At 40.0% G+C, this 26,351-nt stretch overlaps 1 protein-coding gene across 6 annotated transcripts in view; it reads left to right on the top strand.

The window, feature by feature from the left end:
• SON (SON DNA and RNA binding protein) overlaps window positions 1-26,351 on the top strand; it is a 47,619-nt gene that overhangs the window by 19,793 nt on the left and 1,475 nt on the right. The window contains exons 6-11 of one of the 6 annotated variants that reach the window (XM_061627765.1): window positions 4,263-4,445; window positions 6,708-6,818; window positions 7,618-7,734; window positions 17,916-18,063; window positions 23,236-23,304; window positions 24,273-24,388. In XM_061627765.1, coding sequence (XP_061483749.1) covers window positions 4,263-4,445; window positions 6,708-6,818; window positions 7,618-7,734; window positions 17,916-18,063; window positions 23,236-23,304; window positions 24,273-24,388 — 744 coding nt within the window. The other 5 variants (XM_061627767.1, XM_061627766.1, XM_061627768.1 and 2 more) reach the window with 5 other exon arrangements.

Below are 26,351 nucleotides of genomic sequence, written 5' to 3'. Positions count from 1 at the left end.
TAACTATGCGCTGAGTAAAGAAGTACTTCCTTTTGTCTGTCCTGAATCTTCCAACATTCAGCTTCTTTGAATGTCCACGAGTTCTAGTATTATGAGAGAGGGAGAAGAACTTTTCTCTATCCACTTTCTCAATGCCATGCATAATTTTATACACTTCTATCATGTCTCCTCTGACCCGCCTTTTCTCTAAACTAAAAAGCCCCAAATGCTGCAACCTTTCCTCGTAAGGGAGTCGCTCCATCCCCTTGATCATTCTGGTTGCCCTCTTCTGAACCTTTTCCAACTCTATAATATCCTTTTTGAGATGAGGCGACCAGAACTGTACACAGTATTCCAAATGCGGCCGCACCATCGATTTATACAACGGCATTATGATATCGGCTGTTTTATTTTCAATACCTTTCCTAATTATTGCTAGCATGGAATTTGCCTTTTTCGTTTGAAAATCAAAATATATGTCTTCAATATTGAATGCATGTCCATTTTACGTTAGCCCTATTATCATGTTTACTTATGTGTAGGGTGCTCATGTAGTAACAGACAAAAGGTGATGTTTTAGCCCTGCCCTTGATGTTGCACCCTGTGAGGATTCCACCTCAGACCACCACCTGTCAGATCCCTCCAGTCAGGATCCTGGTTTTTATTCGTTCTCTCACCAGCTCTAGCACAGATCTCGCAAGATCCCACTGCTAGGCAGCACCACCAGCCACTCCCTATTTCACAATATTGCCTGGTGACTTTGCTTTAGTCTCCTTCTGGCTTATTGTTACTTTGTGTCTGGGTGCACTTGCAGGCCACAACCCCCTGTATCTTTGTCTATAAAGCATACAGCCCTGGGTTGCCCTGGATACTTGATGATACACTATCCACTGCTGCCACCATTGATACTGTTTCTGCACCTTGGTAATTACCCTGCCCACCCTTCTGGTCTGTGAAAGCCCCAGTCAAGGATCAGGCTTTTGGTAAACCAATAATATATTTATTTATAAACACCAGGAAATAACAAGATTACTTTAAGTATATTTAACAAGCGTATGGTTTCATATATGGTGTTACTCTTTGTTTCTTGTCAAATATAATCTGCCTCAATACCAGCCTAATACCATCTAGCCCACAACCAACTCCAATCAACCCAAACTCCACAACCAACTGACCACCTCTCAACTCTCATCCTCTCATTTATACCTTCAGCCACTCAAACGCTGAGCCAATCATCATACAGCATTCTCCAGCATTCTAGCCCATGTACTCCCCCCTCTCACTCAATCCACTTACCATATATACTTTAATAAACCTGCACTTACCATATTTACAGTTACCAAAATACAGGGGCATCACACACACCCATTGCCATACCACCCCTAACTTTGTATGTTAAGTGCACGGGTCTGAAAGGGGAACCCTTCAGGCAAGTTGCAGTTTGCATGTGGAGGCTTCACAAGAGCAGGGCAGCCACACAAATAGGTCTATTGTCTCTCTAGATTCTGTAATATTTACCCTATTTGAATAGTGCACAGTGATCTCTTTCAGATGTTTGTTACATTGCTGTTAAAATGGCTATGGATGTTCAGTTTTATATCAGCCAGCTTTATTTCAGTTTTATTGTTATATGCAGAACTTGGAAAAGTTACTTTTTTGAGCTACAACTCCCATCAGCACCAGCCAGCATGGCCACTGGATTGGGCTGATGGGAGTTGTAGTTCAAAAAAGTAACTTTTCCAAGCTCTGGTTATATGTACTAGAAAGTTGACTTGTTGCTGACGTAATCTTATAGAGATATAATGCAGAGAAAAGCTGCTTGATAGAAACGTAGGAATTGAGACTTTGGAATTACTGCATCTGCTATAAATTTTTGCAAATTTATCTCAGATAATAGATTTTACGTGTTACCTATAAATCCAGACCATGTGTAATTTGTCATGTTGATTTGTACGATTTTATGAAATCTTGAGATGGAGAAGTCAGTAAGAAATAGCTAAATATTCTCTCGGCTTCATTCCATATACGCCTTCTGAACAGAAGTTAAACCAATTTCTAGCTGTACCAGAGGCACATGTTACCAAATTCTTCCAAGCTACACAGGAAGTGGATTGGACTATGAAAGACCAACCCAAATTGTGTTTGCAGTTTTACAAATTTGAAGGACAGCACAGTATCACAGAGAGGAGGTTAGGTCTTTTGCTCCCCTGGAGCATTCACTATAGCTGCCCAATTTCCCTGCTTTTTGAAGTTAGATAGAAATATATGTTGGCTATGTGTAGGTTCTTAAACTGCAAGATTTTTTTTGCCTAGTGAATTTCTCTGCTTTTTAATTTATTCCCATGCAATCATACTTAGGATTGGTGAAATTGACCTGGGAGAAGGAGAAGGGAGGGAGTGCAGTGTGGGAGGAGGAGGGACGGGAGCAGGGGGTAGGGGGAGAACCGGTTTCATCATTTGCATGCTTATTCGGTTCAATGGGATTTACTCCTGTGGAACTGGCCTGGGGGAGGGGGGAGGCGGTGGGGTAGAAGGATAGGGGTAGGGAGAGAAGTGGAGGGGAGAGGGGGAGGAAGAAAAGAGTAAGGGGGGAGGGAGAGGAGGAAATTGGGTGAGTGGGCACTGGGCAGAGGGAAAGCCCCCATCCAAATTGAAACCAAAGCTGACCCTGATTAGCCAAGCCAGATAGCCGTTAGTCTGGCATTAAGAATACTCACAGTTGGTTCTTATTGAGCATGCCTACACTATCATAGACTCCAATGTTAATTTTCTTTAATTAAAAATCAGCCATGCATTTTTTAAAACTTTTAAACTGGAGAAGATGAAGGTCAAAGTATGGGCAAGATCAGTAATAGGATTACAGGTACTTTGTGGCTGATTTTTAATTAATTTCAACAAATTATGAGACCACGGACAGAAAAAAATCCAACAGGGGTCTGGATTTTTTACTCTTGTTTTAGACTTTAAGCTCTGGATTCTCTCTGAATGTTTTGTGTATGAAAACCTAGAGGGTTGTTAAATAAACATTTCTGAGTTCAGGACTATAAGTTTTGCAAGACTTTGCTTTGAAATGAGCTTATGGGAAGCAGCAGAATGGCATGGGGGTATTTTCAATTTAACATTGTGGAATGCGAAAAATCCATGCTGGCCACTCTTGTGGCTCTGTAACTATTATCATTTTTATTTTTATTTTCTTGATCATTATTTACCCACACTCCACACTGAGGTCCCAGGATGGCTTACAACAGTTTAAAATGCATCCTTTAAAGAATTTAAAACAATTTACCACCACAAACATAAGAATAAGGTGGCTCCTAAAAATCTAGATCTCATGTCAAAGGCTAGGCATTTGCCAGAAACTGTGTGGTGTTCTGGATGGAGTTGCACTCCCCTGGAAAAAGCAGGTCCTTAGCTTGGGAATGCTCCTGGACCCAAGCTGTCATTGGAATGCCTATTTCCAGCTCCAGATGCATAGAGATTGGCTGCTGTATTCCATGCTCTGGTAATTGTCAGATTGGACTGTTCAATGCACTCAGTGTGAGGCTGCTGTTGAAGACTATTTGGAAACCAGCTGGTCCAAAATGCAGCAGTCATATTACTGGCTGGGTTTCTATTTAGAGCTTATATAATTTCGATTTTAAAAACAGTTGCACTGGGTTTCTATTTAGAGCTTATATAATTTCGATTTTAAAAACAGTTGCACTGGTTGCCAGTTCATTTTGGGGCCTAATTCCAGATGTTCACATTAGTGTTTAAAGCCCTAAATGACTTAGGCCCAAATACCTGAAAGACAGTCTCCATCCCTACTGATCTTCTGCAGTGTTAAGATCTGCAGTGGGGCTCTATTAGTTTTGATACCCTCAGAAGTGTGGGTCTTGAGAGAGGACTTTCTCTGGGAGCCCCTAAATTATGGAACTTCCTCCCTGCAGAGGTGTGTACAAATTTTGCTGTATACTGAAGATACACCTCTTTACCCTGGTCTTTGATAGTTAAAGTGTTTTGTTTTGTGGGACCTACCCTTTTTGCTGAATTTATACTGTTCTGTCCCATTTGGAATGGTTTTATTTATTTATTTATTGTATTTATATACCTCCCCATAGCTGAAGCTCTCTGGGCGGTTTACAGTAACCTTGCTTTATAATTGTCATGGTTTTATCTATTTTTATAATTGTATATTCTGTTGTTGCAACCTACACTGGGAACATGTGGTGAAGGGTGGGTAAGAAATCTTATAAATAAATATTCATAATTGTAGTACTGTTGTTTTTTTTTTGCCCTTGAAGACTCCTACCATAAAACCTGCAGCTCCGAAAAATCAGGTTACTTTGACAAAGGAGTTTCCTGTCTCTTCTGGATCTCAACACAGGAAAAAGGAAGCAGATAGTGCATATGGAGAATGGGTTCCAGTTGAGAAGAACAAGGATGAGAACAAGGATGATGTTTTTCCCAACCCAGCCAATCTGGAGGTAAAAAGTTGAAAGGTCTTACCTTATTTATAAGCTGCAACTCATACAAACCCCCATGGCATTATATAATAAAATCATTAAAGCATTATAAAATCATAAAATGGAACAAATGACCAACACTGAATCAAATTCTTTAAAAATGCTTGGCAAAACAGAAACAGATATAAAGATGTTCTCCTGAAAGAAAGTAGGGATATTGGCAATCTTTGAAAAGTAATTTATAGAATTTCAGCTGCAATCCAGACAGCATGCATTGGCCTGCTTAAAGGATTGGTGTGCATAAGAAGAGCCTGCTGGATCAGGCCAGTGGCCCATCTAGTCCAGCATCCTGTTCTCACAGTGGCCAACCAGGTGCCTGGGGGAAGCCCGCAAGCAGAACCTGAGTGCAAGAACACTCTCCCCTCCTGAGGCTTCCGGCAACTGTTTTCAGAAGCATGCTGCCTCTGACTAGGGTGGCAGAGCACAGCCATCATGGCTAGTAGCCATTGATAGCCCTGTCCTCCATGAATTTGTCTAATCTTCTGTGCAAACAGAACATTCTGACTCAGCTGCAGCACTGTTCCTTGTACTGTGTTTCAAACTGCTTTTGAAGTCTCCTGTGTTCAAAATTGGCTTACCAAACAACGTTGGTAGGTGCTCTTAGGGATAAAAAAAATGGGAAGACCTTCTCGATGTGCAAAAGTCATTTGGGCATTCATCTGAATTGGAATCTTATTTTCAGTAATTCAGAAATAGTTTATGCATCTCAGATATTTGAACCAAATCAAGTTCAAAGTAAGTTGAGATGCTATCGCTCCAAAAGTATTTTGTATTGATATGCATGTTGCCAGAAATTTTGGTACTGAGGTGAACTGTCTGGTGTCCTCTTAAAAAGGCTTGTGTTTGTCCTGTGCTGGTTGAATAGCAGTGTTTAATAGTAGCAGTAAAACTAAGCTGATGATCAGAATATGATCATGCTACATAATTGCCCTAATTGTTGAGTGTATTTTAATGCTAGTTTTTTTAGTTTGTTTACCCGCAGAACTGTTTGTATTACACAAATACCTACTTTCTCATGCATACTTGAATGTTCTAAAAAGTGTGGGGTATGTGTGCAAGAGGCACTTGTATATTGTATGGAGCCTTGTGGTTGTTTTTCTTTCTTACTGTCTTCTCAACACACAGAAATGCACTCTGTGAGATCCCTCTTAAGGTTCCCAGGTGTGCAGTTTGTCCCTTTGTGCTCCATACACTTGAGACACAGCAAACCCCTGCAGGATCTCTATCAGTGTGGCTTGGCCACCCAGAATCAGGGCTGGAGGGCAATATTTGCTTTCATTTTACCCCAGCCCCAAAGATGTGAAGTGTAGCCATTCAGTTATATGAGAGAAAGTAAAGAAGTGCATGCTTAGTGACATCATTAAGCAGTGGACTCTGAGTGCTATCCAACAAAATAGTTCTGCTAGCACAAGGACCTCTGCCTGTGTAATTGAACTTTCCCTCCCTCTCCGCTCCCTGCACACCCCTAAATCCATTCTGGGGTTTCCTGCAACCCTCTGGAGCAGATTTCGGGAGCACTTGGGTTTGTGGGGAAAGAAGATGAAGGGGAAATTCTGTTGCGCAAACAGAAATCTTGCACTAACACCATTACTTCATTGGATGCTATCTTAAATCTGTTCCCTGCCCCAGCTACCCCAGTGAATCAAGCCTGTTATGCTGGGGAGCCAGAGCATGGAGTAGATTCACTCTGTCCATCAGTGATGTACCTTACTTTCTCACACATAAGTGGAATAGTGGCGCAGAGTGGTAAGCGGCGGTAACGCAGCCAAAAGCTCTGCTCATGGCCGGAGTTCGATTCCAATGGAAGGAGGAAGTCGGATCTCCGGTAAAAAGGGTCGAGGTCCACTCAGCCTTTCATCCATCCGTGGTTGGTAAAATGAGTAGGGGGGTAAAGAAAGGCCGGGGACGGAACTGGCAATCCCACCCCATATATACGGTCTGCCTAGTAAACGTCGCAAGACGTCACCCTAAGAGTCGGAAACGACTCGCACTACAAGTGCAGGGACACCTTTACCTTTTTACATGGGGAAAAAGTAACATGTTGGATGGTGCTGCCTTTGCTTTCTTATATTCCCTCCTGGTTTCTGTTACTTGGTCATGCTAGAGCGTATTAAAATTTTGGGAACTGGCCTCTAAATAGATAAATATTAAAATCCTCTATAGATAATACATTGTCTTAGCTATGGAGATTTCAAAACAGATTATATCTCTGTTACATTTTAGCCTGTGGACATCTCATCAGCACTGAATGAGCGGACAATAGCCCAAAAGAGGCTTACAGAAAATACATTTGATATGGAAGCAATGTGTTTGTTAAATCGTGCACAGGAACGGGTAGGTTACGGTTTCTTTCTTTTTGATCTTACAGGAAAGGGAAAGTTGAAGACATGCTGGGTTGGACTCAGACTTCCTGTGGGCAGAATTCAACCCATAAGTTGCTGTTCTGGAGGAAGGGGCAGTTTTCACCTGTTACCTCTGCAACCTTCTCTGCTCCCTGAAAAACTACTCTGATGGGTTGTGGGACTCTCTAGAATAGCATGGAAGGTGGCCCCAGGGGCTACAGAGGGAAAGGGAAATTGGCAAAAATCGCCTCCCCTTGTTGAAACAGCTGGAGCCTTTGCTGGATCTCAGAACCTTCTGTGACTAGAAGGAATCCTCCCACACGTAGAAGCACAAGTCTGGATCAAACTTGCTGTGATTTCTGAAATCATTATACTGTTACATATACTAGTGGCTGTATTAATTTTAAAAAATATTACAGTTTAATCTAACATCGTTTTGGGCAGAATGTGGACTTGAAACAACCCAGTTGGCTGTCATATTGAGACATCTAGATTGTGAAAGGTCGTCCATGTGAATGCTTCAATTCCTTTTTGTTGCAAATTACTTTCAGTAGTAACAAAATACTAATATGATATTGTGCTTTGAAATGAAAGGGTTTACAAAGAAGCTTGTGTCTGTGATTAAATAAGGACTTTATGTAAAACAGTCTTTGGAAAAATATATTTTTGAGGGGATTGTTTTTAAAGGAAGTATTTTGAGGGTGGTATAGTGTTTCTCTCTGTTAAAAACACACAACACAAAAATCACATAGTAGAAGTAATTACATTGTTATGCTCGCTTATGGTTGCAGATTGATGCCTGGGCTCAGCTGAATTCTATACCAGGCCATTTTACAGGAAGCACCGGAGCACAGGTCTTGTCATCTGAACAGTTATCCAACAGCGGTCCCCAAGCTTGGATTAAAAAGGTAGATGATGTTCAGACAGATGAGTCCAAATGTCACATGATAAATTCCTTTGAAATCACTGGAAGAAGTGACAGTGACACACTTAGGACACTAATGGCCTCCTAAAATACATGCAGAAAATAAACTGAGTTAACTTACTTGTGTGTTCTGTCAAGATGTGTTTGCACTCTTGTTTTGGAATCTGTATCTACTGTGCCTAATTAGCTCTGTGTTAACATTGGTTTGGTAGGTTAACTGTAGAAAATGGGAAAATTATCTATGCTCATATCTTTGAAAAGAGTTGTTTTAATTACCCCAATGGTTACTGTTATCTTGTGTTGAAATTGTCCTGAAATGTGGGTACAATTAAATGACGTAGTTCCACTACTTACTTGGTCAGAGTTCAATCTGGTCCTGATTTCAGTAAACTTTTGACAGTGAGTTCAATGAATGATTAACAGGGCTGTAAAAATCCACTTGCTTGCTTCTATTGGGTACATCTTTGCAAGTGGAGAGAGGAGAAGCTGGAAATGGTGGTAGAGGCTCTCTCTATAGTTCAATGTCATTACATCTTACTATGAGACAGGACTTAATTTGTCTCTCATTTAGAGAGAGACTCAACCTAATCCCTGCCTGATCTCGCAGAACCATCTGAAAGGACCGGACGTGCCTTGTCAGCTCTGAGGACAAAGCTTTCCTGAATTGCGGGGGTGGAATGGGGAAGAAGTGTGCTTCTCCTCCTAAGGGAGGAGAATTATTGGCAGGCTTGATGGGATTGATATAAGTGAACTGTCTACAGTCGATTGGAGTATCTTGCACAAAAAGAGCAGGGGGGGACAGAATTGAAGTCAGCTGGGGTAGGGGTTAGCAGAGTATATGTGTTGGTAGGGTTGAGGGCAGACGGCAAGCAGAACGTATGTGTCTGCTTTTAGGTTGACCCTGTGGTTAAGAAGGCAACACAAACAACAAAAATGAAGGATGTTTGGATGCTGTACATCCAACGGACGAGTCCTGACCTGCTCACAGAACTTATGGTGTATTTTGACTCTAAAAAATAAACCCCAAATAACCCTTGAGCTTCTGAATCAGAATTGGTTTAATGCAGTTAGGTTTGATAACTGACTCTACTGGAGAGTTCAGAAGACCAGTGTAGAGTGAGCTTGTATGTTTGGCAAGTATATTTTTACAGTCTTGATGAAAAATCCTCCCCCATGTACACTCGTCTGTCGGAATTAATTTTACCCACTTTTCTAGCTCTGATTGGGTTTTACGTAGCACTGTTTCTTGGAGCAGACGGTTGGAAAAGTGATTGTAGTTGAGTCAATATAAGCACTTAGATACAGTAACCAGAGAGTTTTATAACTGTATTCTCTGTTGATAAAATGTATTATACTCTTTTACACTTTTGTAATTAAACTATATGGGAAATATTGTAAATATATTATTATCTGTAAATATTAACTGCTGAAAAAGTTTTCTTTGTGGAAATAAAAGTGGGAAACGAGTGGTAATTATGGAATGGCAGCAGCCATTTTAACTAAGGTTTTGCTGAAGCTTCCATTGTATGTTTGTCTTTCATCACCCATGTACAGTTCACAAAAGAGGGCATACTTGCTATAATTTAATTGGCAGTGTATCCATTAGGTATATGCCAATTATTTTTAATAAAATCTGAGAAGATTAAACAAATTATTCTTGAATCATGACATCCTTAAACCAAGAGTTCAAAATGATTGTTTTTTGCTCTTTATAGCAAGAAGCATGAGTGATGTGTCTGGGGGGTTGTCCATCTTTAAGCAGCAATACTTTATGGTTCTGTAACTTGCCCTACTCAGTTGCTATAGATTGGCCTTGGACTGATCACCTTAATAAGCCCTATGTAAGATGTAGTCAGTGGAACCTTATTAAGATTCTCCGGACAGGATGAACTGCCCCTAGACTTTTATAGGCCAAGAGTTCTTATCAGGGCTTCTGTGCTGTAATGATCTTCTGCACTTTATAATATAAAGGTATCATAGAAATCGCAAGTTTATCAGGTAGACTGTAGGCATAATTGGTTTCTGCCCTTTTAAAAATTTCCTTAGTTATGCCTAAATCTCAGTCTCTTAAACATTGGTACTCTTCATGCAAGAAGCATGGATCTGCAGGAGTAGGAAGAATCCTTCTGGAGATTTTTTTAATAGTGAAGTTGCTGAATGTAAGCATAGATGGAGATAGCAAAGCACTGGCATTTCCATCCTGTGTTTCCCTCCCGCTTTGTATCATGCGCATGTAACACCCCAGATACCAGATAATTGTAGGGTAGAAAATTGAATTGAATTGAAACTTTATTTTTACCCCGCCCTTTTTCCAAACTGGAACTCAGGGCAGCTTACAGACAGAACTACATGTAGTTAAAAACATAGAAAAACATACAATTAAAATACAATTAAACTATGCACAACCTTAAAACCGTGAAAGGCACTTAAAAATCTAAAAACAATTTAAAATAATACAAATAATAATATAAAACAAGCCTTGTAAAGCCCAATCCTAAACACCTTCTATCCCAAAAGCCTATCTCTCCTGAAGTCTGTGAGGTTGGACTGCTATGTTCTTTGATGGTCTTTGGCATGTCACCACATGCTTCTCCAAGTTCAGAGTGTTTCTGAATTGGACTCATATTGGGTTAATGGAAGGCCAGTCACTGGACCCTCTCCTTGTAATGGTTATGGTCTTTCCAATTACAGGCATATCAGACGTATCTTGAAGACAGCTTCTTTTAGGTTTTTTAGGGTGTATATTATCCAAACAGTCATTTCACTGGAGAATTTAAAATGGTTTTAAAAGGCGATGCATGCTCCTTTCCTATTCAAAACATTCTAGCTGAGAGATGAAAGTAAGGAGGTTGTTAGATGGAAAGGAAAGTAGATCTCCCTTCTATACAGAGTTTAGCATTCCTGAGTGAAAAGGCCTTTCTATGGTGCCTTTCATTTCTTCTGTGGTACAAGGCAGTTTTCCTTGGGAATAGAGATGTGAAGGCCTGGAAAAATTCGGAGAAAACACTGTTTTTTCCAGGTTTTTTTGAAGCCTTTTTTTGTTTTTTTCCCCTGAAAAATGGAAAAAAATGAAGAAAAAATGGATTACAGAATGTTTTATTTTACCATGATGAATAAAATGTTTCATTGAATCTTGGTCCCCCCCTTTTTTTCAGTTGTTTTTATGGGAATGGATGCTTTGTCTGCTTGACACTGGAGGCCAAGTGGAGACATAAATAATTTTCTTTGTTTTGATGGTTTCTTCTGGTTTTTTAATTGTTTTTTGCCTGCTCCACATAAACTGGCAAAACGAAAGGTTCCTTACAGTTCAGGTGTTCCTTACAGTTCAGGATCTTGTAGATCCATTTGTTACAAAAAAAATTAAAAAATTTAAAAAAGTAAATTCAGTTTGTAATAATTGTTCGAATAAAATGTACTTTTAATATACCAAATGTGATACTTTTATGCCAAACCAACTTGTACATAATTACATTTGATGTTCCTGAAGTAACAAAGTGACTTTCAATATGTAAAAAGTGCTAATATTGCATTTTTCCAATTTTTCCAAAATATTTGGTTTTTTTCTGAAAAAAATGGAAAAAGAACTTTTTCCCCATGGCTTCAAAATTTCTGGAACTTTTACATCTCTTCTTGGGAATAAGTCCCATTGTGAAGTCAGTGGGACTCACTTCCAAGTAAACAATCATATACAATTGGGCTATTAATTTTTTTGCAAGTGAAGCCATAAGAAAATTGAAACTGTACATCATTATCTAGCATATAATATAAGCACACTGTTTATTTTCTATGAGCATAGAAATTGGGTCCCTTTTGGGTCTTATAGATATTGTACTACTTTGGTACTGTGTTGAATTAATTAGGGTACCTAAAGTAATATTGTTTATTTGTTTGAGAAGTGAAATACTACATCAGCTTTGCACAGTTTGTTTTTTTTTACTCTAGTTGAGGCAGAGCATGCTGAAAATCAATTGTCACTATAGAGTTAACAAGGAACATGCTTGTTAATATTCTTCATGGGGTAGAAAGAAGGCCACATTTAAAAAAACAGTGGCAATTTGTTTTGTTTTCTTTTAATATGTTTGACTTTTAGTAATGCAGTTTTAAAACGTTTGGGCATTAGGTTGTCGAACAATATTTGAAAAGGAACAACACCTTTAGTCAGAATTTTTTTGTTTTGCATTATCATCAATGATGTAATCAGTTCACAAATGCAAAAATATTAAACTCTTCACAGTACATGTGCAAGACATTTTTTCTTCCTTTTAGGCTTGTTTATTTGCTTATTGGTTCAAGTATATGGTGAAACGCCAGAGGCTGTTTGGATGGGAGTTTTGTAAAATACTTAGGCCTAGATTTAAATAATGCATAGTAAATTCCATGTGCCCATGGAAAGTCTGTTTCTCAAACAACAATCTTCCGTGCCGCATGAAAAGCCTCTTTTGAAACTGAAGAGAATAGCATAAGCCCTTTGTGTTATGGCCTGGCGTAAAAAATCCTTTAGGAATGCCCTATTTTCTCTTTGGAATCCAGCTACAATGAAATCCTGCTCATGTGTACTCAAAAGTAATTTCCATACTGCCATTGGGACTTGCTTGCTAATGAGTGTGTTTAGGGTTACAGCTGTAGCTGCAATAAGCAAGTCACATTTAGATTTGTGTGTATAATTGGATTGAATCTTTTACAGTAGCATATTTCTAGCTAAGATAATGTAGTGTATCACCACCTATGCAAAAAGATATTTGGGCATTCCTAGCTATATAAATGTTTTAATATTACGTTTTGCTTCATCCTGTTTGCCAAGTGAGATAAGTGAAAGGATTTTGTGATTTCATTTCTGTAGAAAAGGAGAACTGGCCATGTATCATACTTTTTCTGGAAGGTGGGGGGCAGCCCTTCAAGGTATCCAGCATGGTGCAGAATGTTGTGAATGAGTGAAGAGTGAACTGGAGAGAATGTTTGTGGTTGAGGTCTTTGGATGTTCTGAATGCTGTGTTCTTGAAGCTTCCCCTGTCCCAATAGTGTGCCTCACTTCAGGATCTGGAGGGCCCTGACTGTGCTGACCTTACGTGATTGCTGCAATGACCAGGATTCCTGCTGCTAAGAGTGCCCAGGTTAAAATTATTATAGGAGAAAAGGGTAGTGCTTCATTGGTGTTGGACTATAATAATGATCTTCCCTTACTTCAGAAATCAGTGACTGCCAATAATAATGTATCCTGAGAGCAATGCAAGATCCTCCAACAAAGTAAGCATTTTGTAATAAAAACAAACAAACGAAATTGAGGGAGGGGGTAGCCAAGGAGCTGGATTGGTGTATAGGTTCTAATTGTTTTACTAATTCAGGATTTTCTATGGAGGCTTAAGCAGATGGATTTCTGATCACTCTGCTGGATGAGGTCTATGTAATAGGAAAAAGCTTACTAGGAACTACAGCCACATCTGTACTATGTATTTAAAGCAGTATCATACCACTTTAAATGGTCATGGCTTCCCCTCACAAATGTTGGGACCTGTAGTTTGTTAAGGGGGCTGAGAGTTGTTAGGAGACCCCTATCGCTCTCACAGAGTTGCATTTCCCAGAAGAAGAAGAAGTGGAATTGACTATTAAAGCACTCTGAGAACTGTAGCTTTTTGAGGGGAATAGGGGTCTCCTAACAACTCGCAGTACCCTTAACAAACTACAGCTCCTAGGAATCTTTGGTGGTATGATAATGCTTTAAATGTATAGTGCAGATGGGGCCTACATCAGGCATGGGAAACCTGAGTTGTGTTGCTAGACTACATCTCCCATCATCCCTAACCCAGCTGTGCTGGCTGGGGCTATTGGGAGTTGGAGTCCAACATCTGGAGGGCCACAGGTACTTCACCCTGCACTGTATATTTGCTCTCCTTGCAAGTTGAATCTGATAAGGATACATTAAATTTGTATTTTCACCTGAAGGCAGAATGTGTTCCATCACAAATGTAATCTTTGGCTTTCTGTGAGTAACATGCTTTAGGGCAAATTATTTTATCTGCGTGTCTCTACACATGTGTGTGCACTTACATGCACTCATTTAGAAACATGATCTGGCATTTAGCATCCTGAAAATTTCAGCATATTTTTAAAAGTGTGTTTCTGCCATTGTGGTTGCAGAAAACAGCTTGGAAAAATACAGCATGTTTACTCTGAAGACAGATCTCAGAGTGGAGCTGGATTTTGGCTTCTAGCGACCAGGAAGCAGGGGCTGTTCCGAGGGAATCACTGTCAAGTTCATTGATTTGACTTAGTCAAATAACATCCTAGAACTTCAGTAACACGTGCAGCTCCCAATCCCTTCATTAAGGTTGTATTCTTTATTTTAATGTTAGTAGTCATGACACACCAATATCAGCATTCTGAATCTTGGAAGAAGATCATATTATGCAAATAAACATGCGAAACATATTTTGAGCACAGAATTTGGATTTGTGTGATAACAGATTTGACTTCACTGCCTCCATCTCTGCTCGTTCTCCAACGTGCTTGGCCTCATGGGGTTCTGTTACTTCATCAGAGCAAGTATAGGCATAGAGAGAACTCGGTCAAATCCACTTCCCCTGCCCCTAGTAATTCGCCCGCTATATTGCCATGCTTTTCTTCATTTAGAGAAAAACATAATGAAGACTGCTAAGCTTGTAGATGGGGAAATCCTGATGAATGCGATGAGAAACATTCATTTTGATGAGAAGAGATTCTCCATAAAACACAAGAGTTAGTAAAGTTTAACGAATAAAATAATTATAAACATTGCAAATACTATCAGTGGCAGACTTGGTCTGCTCACTGTAGTCCAATCTGTGTTTTTCTTATAGGTATTCACCCTTGCATCCAGGATTGGGTATTCTTGGAGTTTCCATTTGTGTGGGCTTTTCTTGGCATTGAATGAAACTGGTAAATTGTAATTTCTTACCTCGTTGGTTTCTAACTATTCTTTTGCCAGTCTAGATATCACATTGGACTTTATTTTTTGGTGTCAGTGTTGATTCCCCGCCCCCTTCCTAGACAGAGTTCTTACTATTAAATGCTGTGTATTAGCTTTCAATTACTTGTCCTGTAAATTGAACGTGGATCTATCATCCCTTCCCCACCCTATTAAGGAGGCAATGGGTTAGCACTGTCTAGTGACAAGAGACTTAAAAAGCCACTAGTCTTGTCTGGCATGGGGCGATTTGAAGATTCACAGATGAGAACATAGCGAATATTGGAATGAGATCTTATAAATGCCATTGGATAACTACTGAAATTAAATACAAGTTTTCCCATTTCTGTTTCTTGCTGTGTCTACAAAATATTTTTTAACATTAATCTTTTTAAACTTCTCAGATACTTTAGACGCTCCCACATGAGTGGGTCTTGCTTACAGTAACTTCCTTCAGTGGTAACGAATCCTACTTTATTATACCGCACGTTCATGCATTTATATGAATTCTTAGAACAGAACGAAACAGAAGGGTTTTCCCCATAGTCGTATTGTGAATTGTGTCCAAAGGGAAATGTGTTTTTGTCAGTTTGAACACTTGCTCAGTTTCCAGATATTTGCTAAGCTTTGTAAAACAGTCTATAAACATTATACTAGCATATAAACTTGACAACCTGTTTTACTTTTAAATGACTAATATGTTGGCAGTTGCCATATATAATTAACAATTCCCCAATCTAGATAGTCAACTTAGTTCTTAGTTCTGATGTGTCACTACCATTAGAAAATGTTCTGAAATAGTTTATGGGGCTTTAAAGGCTTACTTGGGTGCTAAATACCTAGTTAATAGAATCAGCTGTGTTGGCTCTGCTGCACTTGACAAGAGGTTGTGAAGTGCAATCTAGAGAAAGCAAGGCATGCTGAAGTCCTATTGAAATCAATAACACATCAACCCACAATTAAATATTTAACAGTGTGAACTTATACATCTGCTTAAAAGAAAGACCCATGAGGTTCTGTGGGGCTTACTCATAGAGGGGGGGGATAGAACTGCAGCCTATTTTTGAGGGAACTTCCCATGTGATGTCATTTCATTGTAAAAGTATGGATAATTCCTGCATATATCTGGTATGTCTCATCTTCAGGCTGACTAGGAAAGGGGTGTCATTCTTACAGAAGTTCTTTTCAGAGTTGAGCTGCATTCCAAAACCACTTTTAAAACTTGCCTATTTTACTTGGTTTAAGATTAATGGGTTGCATCCAGTTGCATCCCTTTGATCAGCAGAGGCTTCTGTGAATGGAAGTGGGGAGGTAATTCCCCCTGCACTCCCCTCCAATCTACTTCAGAGGGTTGGGAGACCCTTGGGAACAGCATAGGAGGTGGCATGAATAGCTACAGGAAAAAGGAGGGGCCTCGTCTGTTCATGGAAGCCTCTACTGGAGCAAAGAGCATTCCATGGATACATAATTGAATGCACCCTTAATTTTATTCAAATGTATATCTGACCTTTGTAAGCAAAATACCTATTAAAGATTGTGCTCGTTTGCTTTTAAACCTGAAAAGGCTATTTTTGTCTCATCCACACCCCAATAATTTTGGAATATGTAAGAGAAATTCCCACAACCTTCAAATGACCTTGTCAAAAAGTTGGACTGTTGTCTTTGTGAACTGGATACACATTGGTGATGAAACCGGCATTGTTGATGAACATTCTATCATTACAAAGCAGGTACAAAAGAGGAGTCGGAGCCCTGGGTGACATTGACTGGGGTTTGTATCATTCTCTGCATGGTTGCCCTTTTCTAATGAGAGGTTCCTGGAAAGGAGAGGGGAGGATGAAAATGGAAGTAAGTAAAAGCCATTCTAGGCGTATCAACTCAAAGCAGTTGGTAACTGGCAACAGCTAACTTGTCTCTGTGTACACAAACTGCATGGCTTGCACCAGTCCAAACATTTCAGTGAGAGGTAATGTCTGCCTCAGTTCACCCTTTCCTTATATTGGAACATCTTTTTCAAAGTAATATCCAATTGCATGATTACAGGCAGCTGTCAATTGCATTATAGGTAACTACTTATGGAACTGATATTACACATGTTCTGGAAGTTTCACAATTTGGTTTCTTAACACCAGGATATGGGGATTCATATTGCATTGGGTGTGTGTCATAATTGTTTGTGATGAAGAGCAAATCGTAAGAATGATTGTGCACTCTTCATTTGCTTTCACAATCTATTTTCAGTAAATGAAAATGAATAAAAAGTAGACTGAAAGCAAATAAATACTTGATGTGTAGGTTGATACCAAAAGACTAAGCTTTGTGCCTTTATAAAAGACAACATCAGAATAATATATTTTGTTAATGCTACCAATGTATATTTTTAATACTAGCCATTTGTTGCATTGGGTCATTGGGTGGGGCAGAAAAGAGAGATGATAGTTCACAGAATAACCTGTGAACTTTCACCCCTCTATATGGAAACTTGTTTCAGGGCCAAATCTGCCTTGTAGCTGCCTTCTTGCCACGGTCAATGCCAGCCCTACTATTCACAACACTGCGGCCATCGAGGCCTAGGTACGTAAAAATTTAAGGAGTTTTTAAAGTACTTTAAAGCAGAGATAATGCTTAAAAACTTTTGTTTGATCGTATACTAATATGACTCTTGTGGTTATTTGAAGCAGTTGTCACAGACTACTGTTGAATTGTGTGGCTAAGTTCTTTCTTTTAAAGAAATGCTTGTATCATGCACGGGGATTTTCAGGCGGAAAATAATCATACAGTTGTTTGTGTAATAAAGTGGAGAAAATCGTTTTTAATATTTCAAATATGCGTAAGTTTCTGAAATTTCCATTTGTAAAGTTTGCTTTTATTCAATAACTAGGTATATATGGCATAAATATTGCCAATTAAACATTTAATGTTGCCTCTTTGCACAAGATGAGAAGAGACTCTTTGGAGCTAAAGTGCTATATTTAAAAATGCTTGTAAAATACATGTATATATGTAAGCATCGGACTGTATTTCCATTGTTGGATTAAAACTTTTACTTTAAGAATGTGTCTAGACAAATTTCAAGTTGTCACTTCTTTTTTATTTATCTAAGTTAAAGTGTAAAGAAAATACATGTTTTGGTTTCAATAAAAATTAGAAGCTTTAGAAAGTTCTGTAATTTTTCTTGAGAGTGCTAAATGAAGGGTTCCTTTTTACTTTTTTTCTTTGGGTAGGATCAGTTCCTTAGAGCTGCCCCTGTAACTGGAGGAATGGGAGCCCAACTCATGAGAAAAATGGGATGGAGAGAAGGAGAAGGCTTGGGAAAAAATAAAGAAGGAAACAAGGAGCCTATTCTAGTTGATTTTAAGACTGATCGGAAAGGTGAGTCTTTTTTTTTTTTTTTTTAGGTTGACAGCTGTATACTGATTTATCCCTTCTGTGTGAGGATTCCCGATAGAAATCCTGTTAAGCTAGGAAGGCTCTGGAGGAGGGAATATCCTGAATTCAACATTTTCATCTCACCCTTTGCTGCACATGCCACACCAAACAGTTTATATTGTTAGTGCCTGTCATCTGTTGTAGGAGTTGGGGAGTGATTCAGACATGCATACAATGAGATACCAGGGATGATGTGTTCCTTATGATGGGATCGCTGTATCTTGGTCACTGCTTCTCTGGTGCAGAAGGAGACATTTTGAAGAGATGCAGGGGATCAGAATTGTTTTTCTTTCCATGGGCTATCAAAATGAGCTAACTCCCATTTCTTAAATAGGTTTGAGGACCCCTCTCCTCTTGAGTGAGTGACCCACTAATAAATTCTTATTATTCTTTAGCAGTTTCAATGATGACTCCATTTCACAGTAAAAAGGTTATACACTGCCTATTTTTTCCTAGAACAATTTCTCTTTCCTCTTAATTTCTAGTCTAGCTTGGACAGGCAAGGGCAAATTATAAATTAAGTTGTATGTTAATTTTGTTATTCCTGCTGAGGCCAAGCATGGAATGTAAAGCCTGACAAAGATCTAATGCAGGGTGGACTAGTATTCTAAAACATGTATTTTGTTTTATAATTCTTTTGTTTTAATGTTACTTTAACCAGCTTCCTGCTTAACATATAAAAAGAACATTATTTGTGGCTTTCTAATAATTGTATACCTTTCAACAGATATGTTGCATATCTTTGTTCAACTTCGCTCAATGTAGATAAAGCTTCAGTAAAAACTAAAAGAAATGAAAAATGACACTTCTTATGAGAGTGTTCTTCATATAGTGGTTGTTTTGGGCTTGAGAGTGTATATTTAATGAAGAACATTAGGTTGTATCTTGAGGTGTTCTTGTGTAAGTGGAAGGCACTTCTGCTTGAGCAAGGAGGTGGCAATTTTCACAAAAACTCCTTCCTTCTACAGTAATCTGTGTTGTGTGCCGTCCTGTCCTGAAGAGTTCCTCAACCCTTACAAGTGCATTTTCTAAGACCTAGGGGGATGCAGAGGAGAGGTGGGGAAACCCGTGTTCTGTTTATGGAGGGGAAGTTAGGATCTGAGTTGTTAGATGACTAATGGAAAGTTACTGATTTACAGTGTTTATGGTTTTCTATAACTTTACATTTGTAACCCAACTTTCTTCCTGTTAAATTGTACTTGATACCTTAATGGCAGGGATGGACTGCAGCACCCATCATTTCTGATCATTGGCCATGCTGCCTACTTCAAATATAGACTTCACTTCTAAAGGATATAGTAATGGCCACCAACTTGGATGGCTTTCAAAGGAGTTTAAACATTCAAGGAAGATAAGGCTATCAATTGCTACTAGCCATGATGGATGTATACTTACCTCTGTGCTGTTGGCAGGATTCCTTTGCAAACCAGGTGCTTAGATTCACAAGTGAGGAGAGTGATGTGTTCATCTCCTCCTTGCAGATTTCTCATAGGCATCAGCTTGATCTCTTAGAACAGAATGTTGGACTAGATGGGATCCAGCAGGGCTCATTTTTATGTTGTTATTAAAGTGATTGAGGCAACCTCTTGATAAATTTTCTGCTCTGGATATTGTCCCTGCTAATAAATTTGTTCACTCGCCCTTTTATTTTTTGATACTGTCATATGTTACTAAATAAGCTCAGTGCTGGTTTGACCTAGGAAATATTTTGTGATGTCTGCATTAAGCAAACCTGTGACAGGATTATAAATTGGCAGTGGAAAAAAACTGCTGTAGGCTTTGTCTGCTGATCACTTAATTCCTATGTTTAATTGGAAACATAACATCTGCTATGGTTGCGTTTCAATTGGTCTGTGAAGTCAAGAACCCCACTTTCTTTGGTACACTGTTTTACTGACTTTCAAGTCTTTAACGAAGTGAGTCAGGCCTTGCATTTACAAGTGGATGTACTAGAGATGACATCTGATGTCAGAGCAAGGGTGCTTGAACTTGCAGCTTTCAGAACTTCAGACAAAGGTCCTTAACTACATTGCCACAACATCTCATGGTATGAGCATTTACTAGGTATTTTGATACTATAAAAACTCTAGCCAAAATATGAGGTGCCTTTGCTCATGTATGGTTGCCAGCTATAGCCAATTGTGTTGGATTGATTACTGCTTGGGAGAACCCCACAGCCTTCAAGAGAAGCTTTGTTTATTTATATCCTGCCTTTCCTCCCAGTAGGAGCCCAGAGCGGCAAACAAAAGCACTAAAAACACTTTAAAACATCAAAAAAACAGACTTTAAATTAAAAAAATCTCTAAAAACATTTTTTAAAGCTTGAAAAACATATTTTAAAAAAGGTTTAAAAACATATTTAAAAAAAAAGGTTTAAAAACATATTGCGCTTTAGCTGTCGTCCAGTCTGTTTCATTGTCCGAAGTTCACTGGTGTACCAAGAGGCAAACCGGGCTCCACAATGCTGGAGAGGGCACTTGGGGGCAACCATGTCAAGAGCCCGATGTGCCTCGCTGTTCCACAGTGTGACAGGAGCTTCAGCAGGGTCACCTGCTCTATCTATTGGAAACTCCTCCAGGGCGTTCAGGAATCCAGTGGATTCCATTACTCTACAGGGGTGGACTATCTTAATCTGTCCACCACCCCTCGCAGGGGAGGATCAGAACCATAAGTCTAACTTTACCAGGAAGGGGTCTGACTGTGACAATGGGGTGACATCCACCTTTTCTGTATCCAGACCACCCCTTCCTCCATCTGGAGCAAAAACCAAGTTGAGGGTGTGCCCTGCCCTATGCATCGGGCTGGTGACAACTTAAGACAGCCCCGTGGTTGTCATGGAGGCCATGAAGTCCTGAGCTGGAACACTAGAGTCAGCCTCAGCATGGACACTGAAATCACCCAGGACTATCGTTCTGGACTCCTCCAATACCACAGCCAAGATGGCTGTGCCAACTCAGTCAGAGAAGCTGCCGGGCAGCAGGGTGGACGGTACATCAGCAGCAACCCTAGTTTCCTGTCTCCTTGTCCAGTACCAGGTGCAGGCCCTCACAGCCAGCTCCAAGACAGAATGGTTTCCTGGTGACAGAGATGGAAGTTCTATAGACCACAGCCACTCCTCTCCCCTCCCATCCCTGCAGCCTGTGCTGGTGTTGCACCGAGTATCCAGGTGGGCAAAGCTGGGTCAGATCAACTCCTCCCAGCTCACCCACCCAGGTCTCGGTAATGCACACCAAATCGGTACCTTCTTCCATGATCAAATCATAGATGAGTGTGGGCTTATTGTGTACTGATCTGGCGTTAAACAACAACACACACAGGCCAGTGGGCACAGCAGATGAGCAATGAGGAACTCGTCCATGAGAGGAGTGGGAGCGAGGAACAAGGCATAGATAGCCTTGCCCTTGTCTTCTGTAGTAGTTCACCACCTCCCCATGGCTGTACTTTCCTCTACCCGTGATCACTGAAATTGGGGTGGCATCACCCATGTTCCTTCTTACTAAGAAACCTCTTAAATACCTGATATGCACCCATCAAGAACCCACCGACAAAACCTACCTGAACAAGTTATCCTAGTAGGCCTGTGAGAGAATTGGGAACAATCAGACCCACTCAATATCTTTCACACGGGGCACATCTACTTTTCCCCATCTCACACCCAGGCAGGGCCAGCCTTCTGCCACTTGCAGACTCTCACTCTGAAGGCATCTGGCGACTTTCTCCTATCATTCAATTCACTGCACAGGTGCTCACCTTGCGCAGGAACTACACAGGCGCCATATGTCCTCCCCACTACCAATCTCCTGTAGATTGGTTTTTTTAAAAAAAGGAAACAGAAGAGGGTAGTGCCCATCCCCTTTGGTGGTGACCCCACCGTCGGCAGACCCGCTGCCCAAGGACAGCTGGGCTTTTATGCCTCCTGACCCAGCCAGGAGCTGATGCAAGAGGCTGCAAGATTAACTGCAGCCCCTCTCTCTCGAGCTAGGGCCAGGCAGGGGGTCCCAGTCCTTGCAGCACTTACCAGGGACTTCAGCTGTCTCAAGAGACAGCAACCCAAAGGAGTGAGCAGCAAGTACCCAGATGCTCAGATACTCACTCCCAGGGCAGGTCTTTAGTAGTCCCCCAGTGCTGCAGCTGTTCCTCTGGTGATGTGAATGCTGTTGTGGCGGGGATGAACAGCCTTGAAAAAACTACAATGCATGCACAACCCTTTGAATTTCAGCTTCTCTGATATTCGTATAAGTTATAAAGCAGATGCATATAGAAAGGCATGAGAACATTTAAGACATTCTTCCAGATAACTAAATGACATAAAAGACATTGACTTTGTAAAAAAAAAAAAAAAAATCTGGCAGGCGTAAATAAGGTTTTAATGTTGTTGTTATGTGCCTCCAAGTCGACTACGACTTATGGCGACCCTATGAATCAGCGACCTAGGAGGTGATATACTAAAGGCAGTATTCTGGGAAATGTATCAGATTATGTGTGTGTCTTGATACCATGTTTGAGGATTTCTTTTCTAGAAAAAAGATGAAATGATTCCCCCCTCAAAGGATTACATGGAGTAGTGTTTGTTAAATTTTCTGTTGTGGATCACTATTTCGGTTTAACTTTTAATAGTGGGCAGCCATTTGAAAGGTTTCCAAAGTGAAATGTTTTCTGTGTTCTGATATGCCATGCTATGTACTGCATCAAAGAAAGAATTTTGTATTTGGAAAGAAAGGAGTTAGGGAGCAATTTCCTTGGTGTGTATGTTCTCCATATCGCTTCTTCGTTCACTTCAGAATCTTAAATGGATCACATAAAAATGCACATTGGACCACAGTTTCAAGAATCGCTGACTTCATGAGAATCAAAGCATTTGAGAAAAGGAAAGGGGAGAGTATTGCATTGTGGCTACATGAGTAGCTAATTAGACAGGCTTTGTATGGGTGGAAATAGTACAGTGAATCTGAATGATGGCGTCAGATGAAACGTTTTGAAGTAAGTTGCTATGCTTTTGGCAAAGTGCTGGTAATGCTTGTTTGTTTACAGTTGTCTTAAAAGACTGGGTTCCAATACCTTATGAAGAAAGAAGTGAAGCACACAAGACACACTTTTCTTCTGTGCTTTTTTCAGGCTTGGTTGCAGTGGGAGAAAAGACACAGAAGAGACATGGACCTTTCAGTGCAGTAAAAGATCTTTCAGGTGAGACTTTAAAATTCAAGAAGAGGGACCATAGTTCATTGGTACAGCCAGTGCTTTTTTTGGTAAAAATAAAGTACTCATACCTTGATAAAAGTGTTGTGGGTGCCAACCCAAAATGGTTGCATTGGGCAGGAAAAAAAGTGCAAGTACTCCATAGCAGTGCATACTGTTACAAAAAAGCCCTGGGTAGAGTAGTATGTTAGCATATTGAAAGTCCCAGATTCAATTTCTGGCATTTTCAATTAAAAAGATTAGGTATCACGTCAGGTGAAACCCTGAGACCCTGGAGAACTGCTGTTTGTCAGAGTATACCACGGATGAGGAACCTCAGGTCCAGGGCCAAATGTGCACCACTAGTAGTGGTTAAGGTGTTGGACTATGACCTGGGAGACCAGGGTTCGAATCCCCACATAGCCATGAAGCTCACTGGGTGACCTTGGGCCAGTCACTGCCTCTAAGCCTCATGAAAACCCTATAGGGTCACCATAAGTCGGAATCGACTTGAAGGCAGTACATTACATTTAGCAATTTCTATCTAGCTGTTAGGACTCTTCCAGCCTGTTTCTGCTCTGCAGGCCACATCCCTCACTGGCCTTGCTCTGCCCCTCCCCAAGTGCTTTTGCCTGACTGTGATGGTGCCTCTTGCTTGTCTGAATTGAGAATAGAGAGGTGTGTGTGGGTATAGAAACTTATGACATTTGCATAGCTGGAATGTAGCCTACTGTTCAAAGGTAAGAGCTATATCCACTGCCGCTTTTCCCTCTGGCAAACACCCACCAATGGCATGTGGTCCTGGAACATTACATATTAAGCAATGTGGCCTTTGAGCTGAGAGACTTTCCCCCCTCTTCCGTAGACAGTACAGGGCCAGATGGACAGTCTGATCTGGTATGAGGCAGTTTCTTATCTATCTCAATTCTGCTGTGATATTTCTATATAATTTCTAAAACTAAATCGTTGTCGTTAAGGCAAGCATCCAGTTTCAGCATTGCTGGAGGTCTGTAATAAAAGAAGATGGTTACCTCCTGTATTTGCTTTGGTGAATGATAATCGACCTGAACATCATAAACATTTTGTCTTTAAGGTAAGTTGGAAGGCTGGTTGCATTAGAAATTAATTTTAGCACGTACAAGTGGAAGCTTACAATTGTATGCCAGAAGTGTTGATTCATTCTGCTCTCCCCACATCTCCAAACCCTGTCTCAGCAACAGCACCACAGTAGTATTGAGGTGGACCAGGAAAGGCATTCTGTGAATATACCATGAGGTCAGCAGAGAATGTCCACCTATCAATTCAGAAGACTCCATAGAGAATGTTTGTGTTTTTTCTTTTTGCTGGTAGTAGTAGTAATGCCATCACACAAATCATAGTGAACATTTATATGGAATGGTTTGGAACTTAACCTTTTGTTCTACAAAAGGACCTCTTTAGTGAGTCTTGCCCATGAACAGAATCTCCTTTCATTCATGAAGGAAAAAGCTGGAATCCAAGCCTCTTAGGACCTCCTGTTATGAGAGTATTGATTTCCCCTTTTCTATATAGTGAGATTCGAAGCCTGCTGTCCACCTCTCTGCTCTTCTCGTATGTAGTAAGTAACTGGGCTCCTGAGCTCATAGCATGGAGTTGTGAAAGAAGTTGGGTTGAACTGGTCCTGTTTGCTTTCAGCAGTTTTCTATACTGAGCATACTTTATTAAAGATGCAGTCAAGGTGGAAGCTCGTTGCAATGTGGTTTGCTGTACTGCAGGTTCGGATATACTCATGGGGATGATGATGTCAAGTACAATACTGTATATATACCACCTGTATATATTTTGTTACAACGCGGAACCCCTATATTGTGGGTGCAACCTTCATCCCTAGACCCCTGCATTATAACGAGCTTTCACTGTAGAGGAAATAGCTGAGTCATCTCAGCAGTCACAAGATCACGCTTTACTGTAGACTGCTTTTCACACTACTTTTTCGACTTCAAAATAATAGTATTTGAAAGGGAAATGTGACAACTATATGATGGCACCTGCGCTTAGGCATGTGTGCCTGAAAGCAAACAACAATGTGAGAAAGCCCTTGAGAGTATATTGAAGGAGTTGACAGGCTTTTCCCGGAAATAGAACATTCACTAGATCATTTTTACTGATACTCAATTCTTTGACATTTAACACAGAAGCCATTACCGCGTACTTAAATGTTATTGTTCCATAATGGAGCCTCAGTCTTGATTAGGGATTTGAATATGGTTCTAATGATACTACTACTGTTAATAGCAGGTGGAATTATGTGGCCAGAGGAAAGGATTTTTTTTGAAGACCTATTATAGGGATTATCTTCATATACAGTACCAGAGTTGGTATAAACCTCTTGTTTTCAGTCAACTACCATATTATCTTACATACAGCTACTGAATTGTAGGTGGTACTTTACAACTGTAGCTAACTTCAAGCTTTCCCAGCTGGATGAATAGGTCTTTGCCATAGGAGTCCATTTTGTATTGTTTTAAAATTCATGGGTTTTTTTGTGCAGTTTTATGTTTTTATTATATTTCTATATTGTCTTGGCACGTACATTGAAGGTGATATATTTATTTTTATTGTTGTGTAGAATCCACAGGAAAATACTTGCAGCTTTTTTAGAAGATGCATTTTGTCTCTTTCCCCATTTGCAGTTTAGCACCCAGGCTGAGATTATGGAAAGCTGTTGTCTGGACAGAAAACAATTCAGTAGAATATCCATGTAGCTTTTTTTAAAGATTATGTCAAATGTATTGTACCTGTTTGTAGGGCTGCAGTGTTTGATTGGCTAATCAATTTTTAAAACTCTACAAAAAAAGAGCTTCCAATCAAACAGGCAGCAGGTATTTAAAAAAATCGTAATACAATTTCTTAGAAAAATTGCACATGGGAAGCATCATCTTAGAGGCATTGCCCTTTTTCTTACATATTGATGGCAGTGCCTCTAAGAAGATGCCTTGTGTTACATAAAAACTAAGGGTTGGATCCAGAGGTTCCCTTCTGCTGATGGAAAATTAATATGAAGTGCATTATTTATT

Source organism: Rhineura floridana, chromosome 5 (assembly GCF_030035675.1).
Source record: "Rhineura floridana isolate rRhiFlo1 chromosome 5, rRhiFlo1.hap2, whole genome shotgun sequence".
NCBI lineage: Eukaryota > Metazoa > Chordata > Lepidosauria > Squamata > Rhineuridae > Rhineura > Rhineura floridana.
This window is presented reverse-complemented; position numbering and strand designations above follow the sequence as displayed.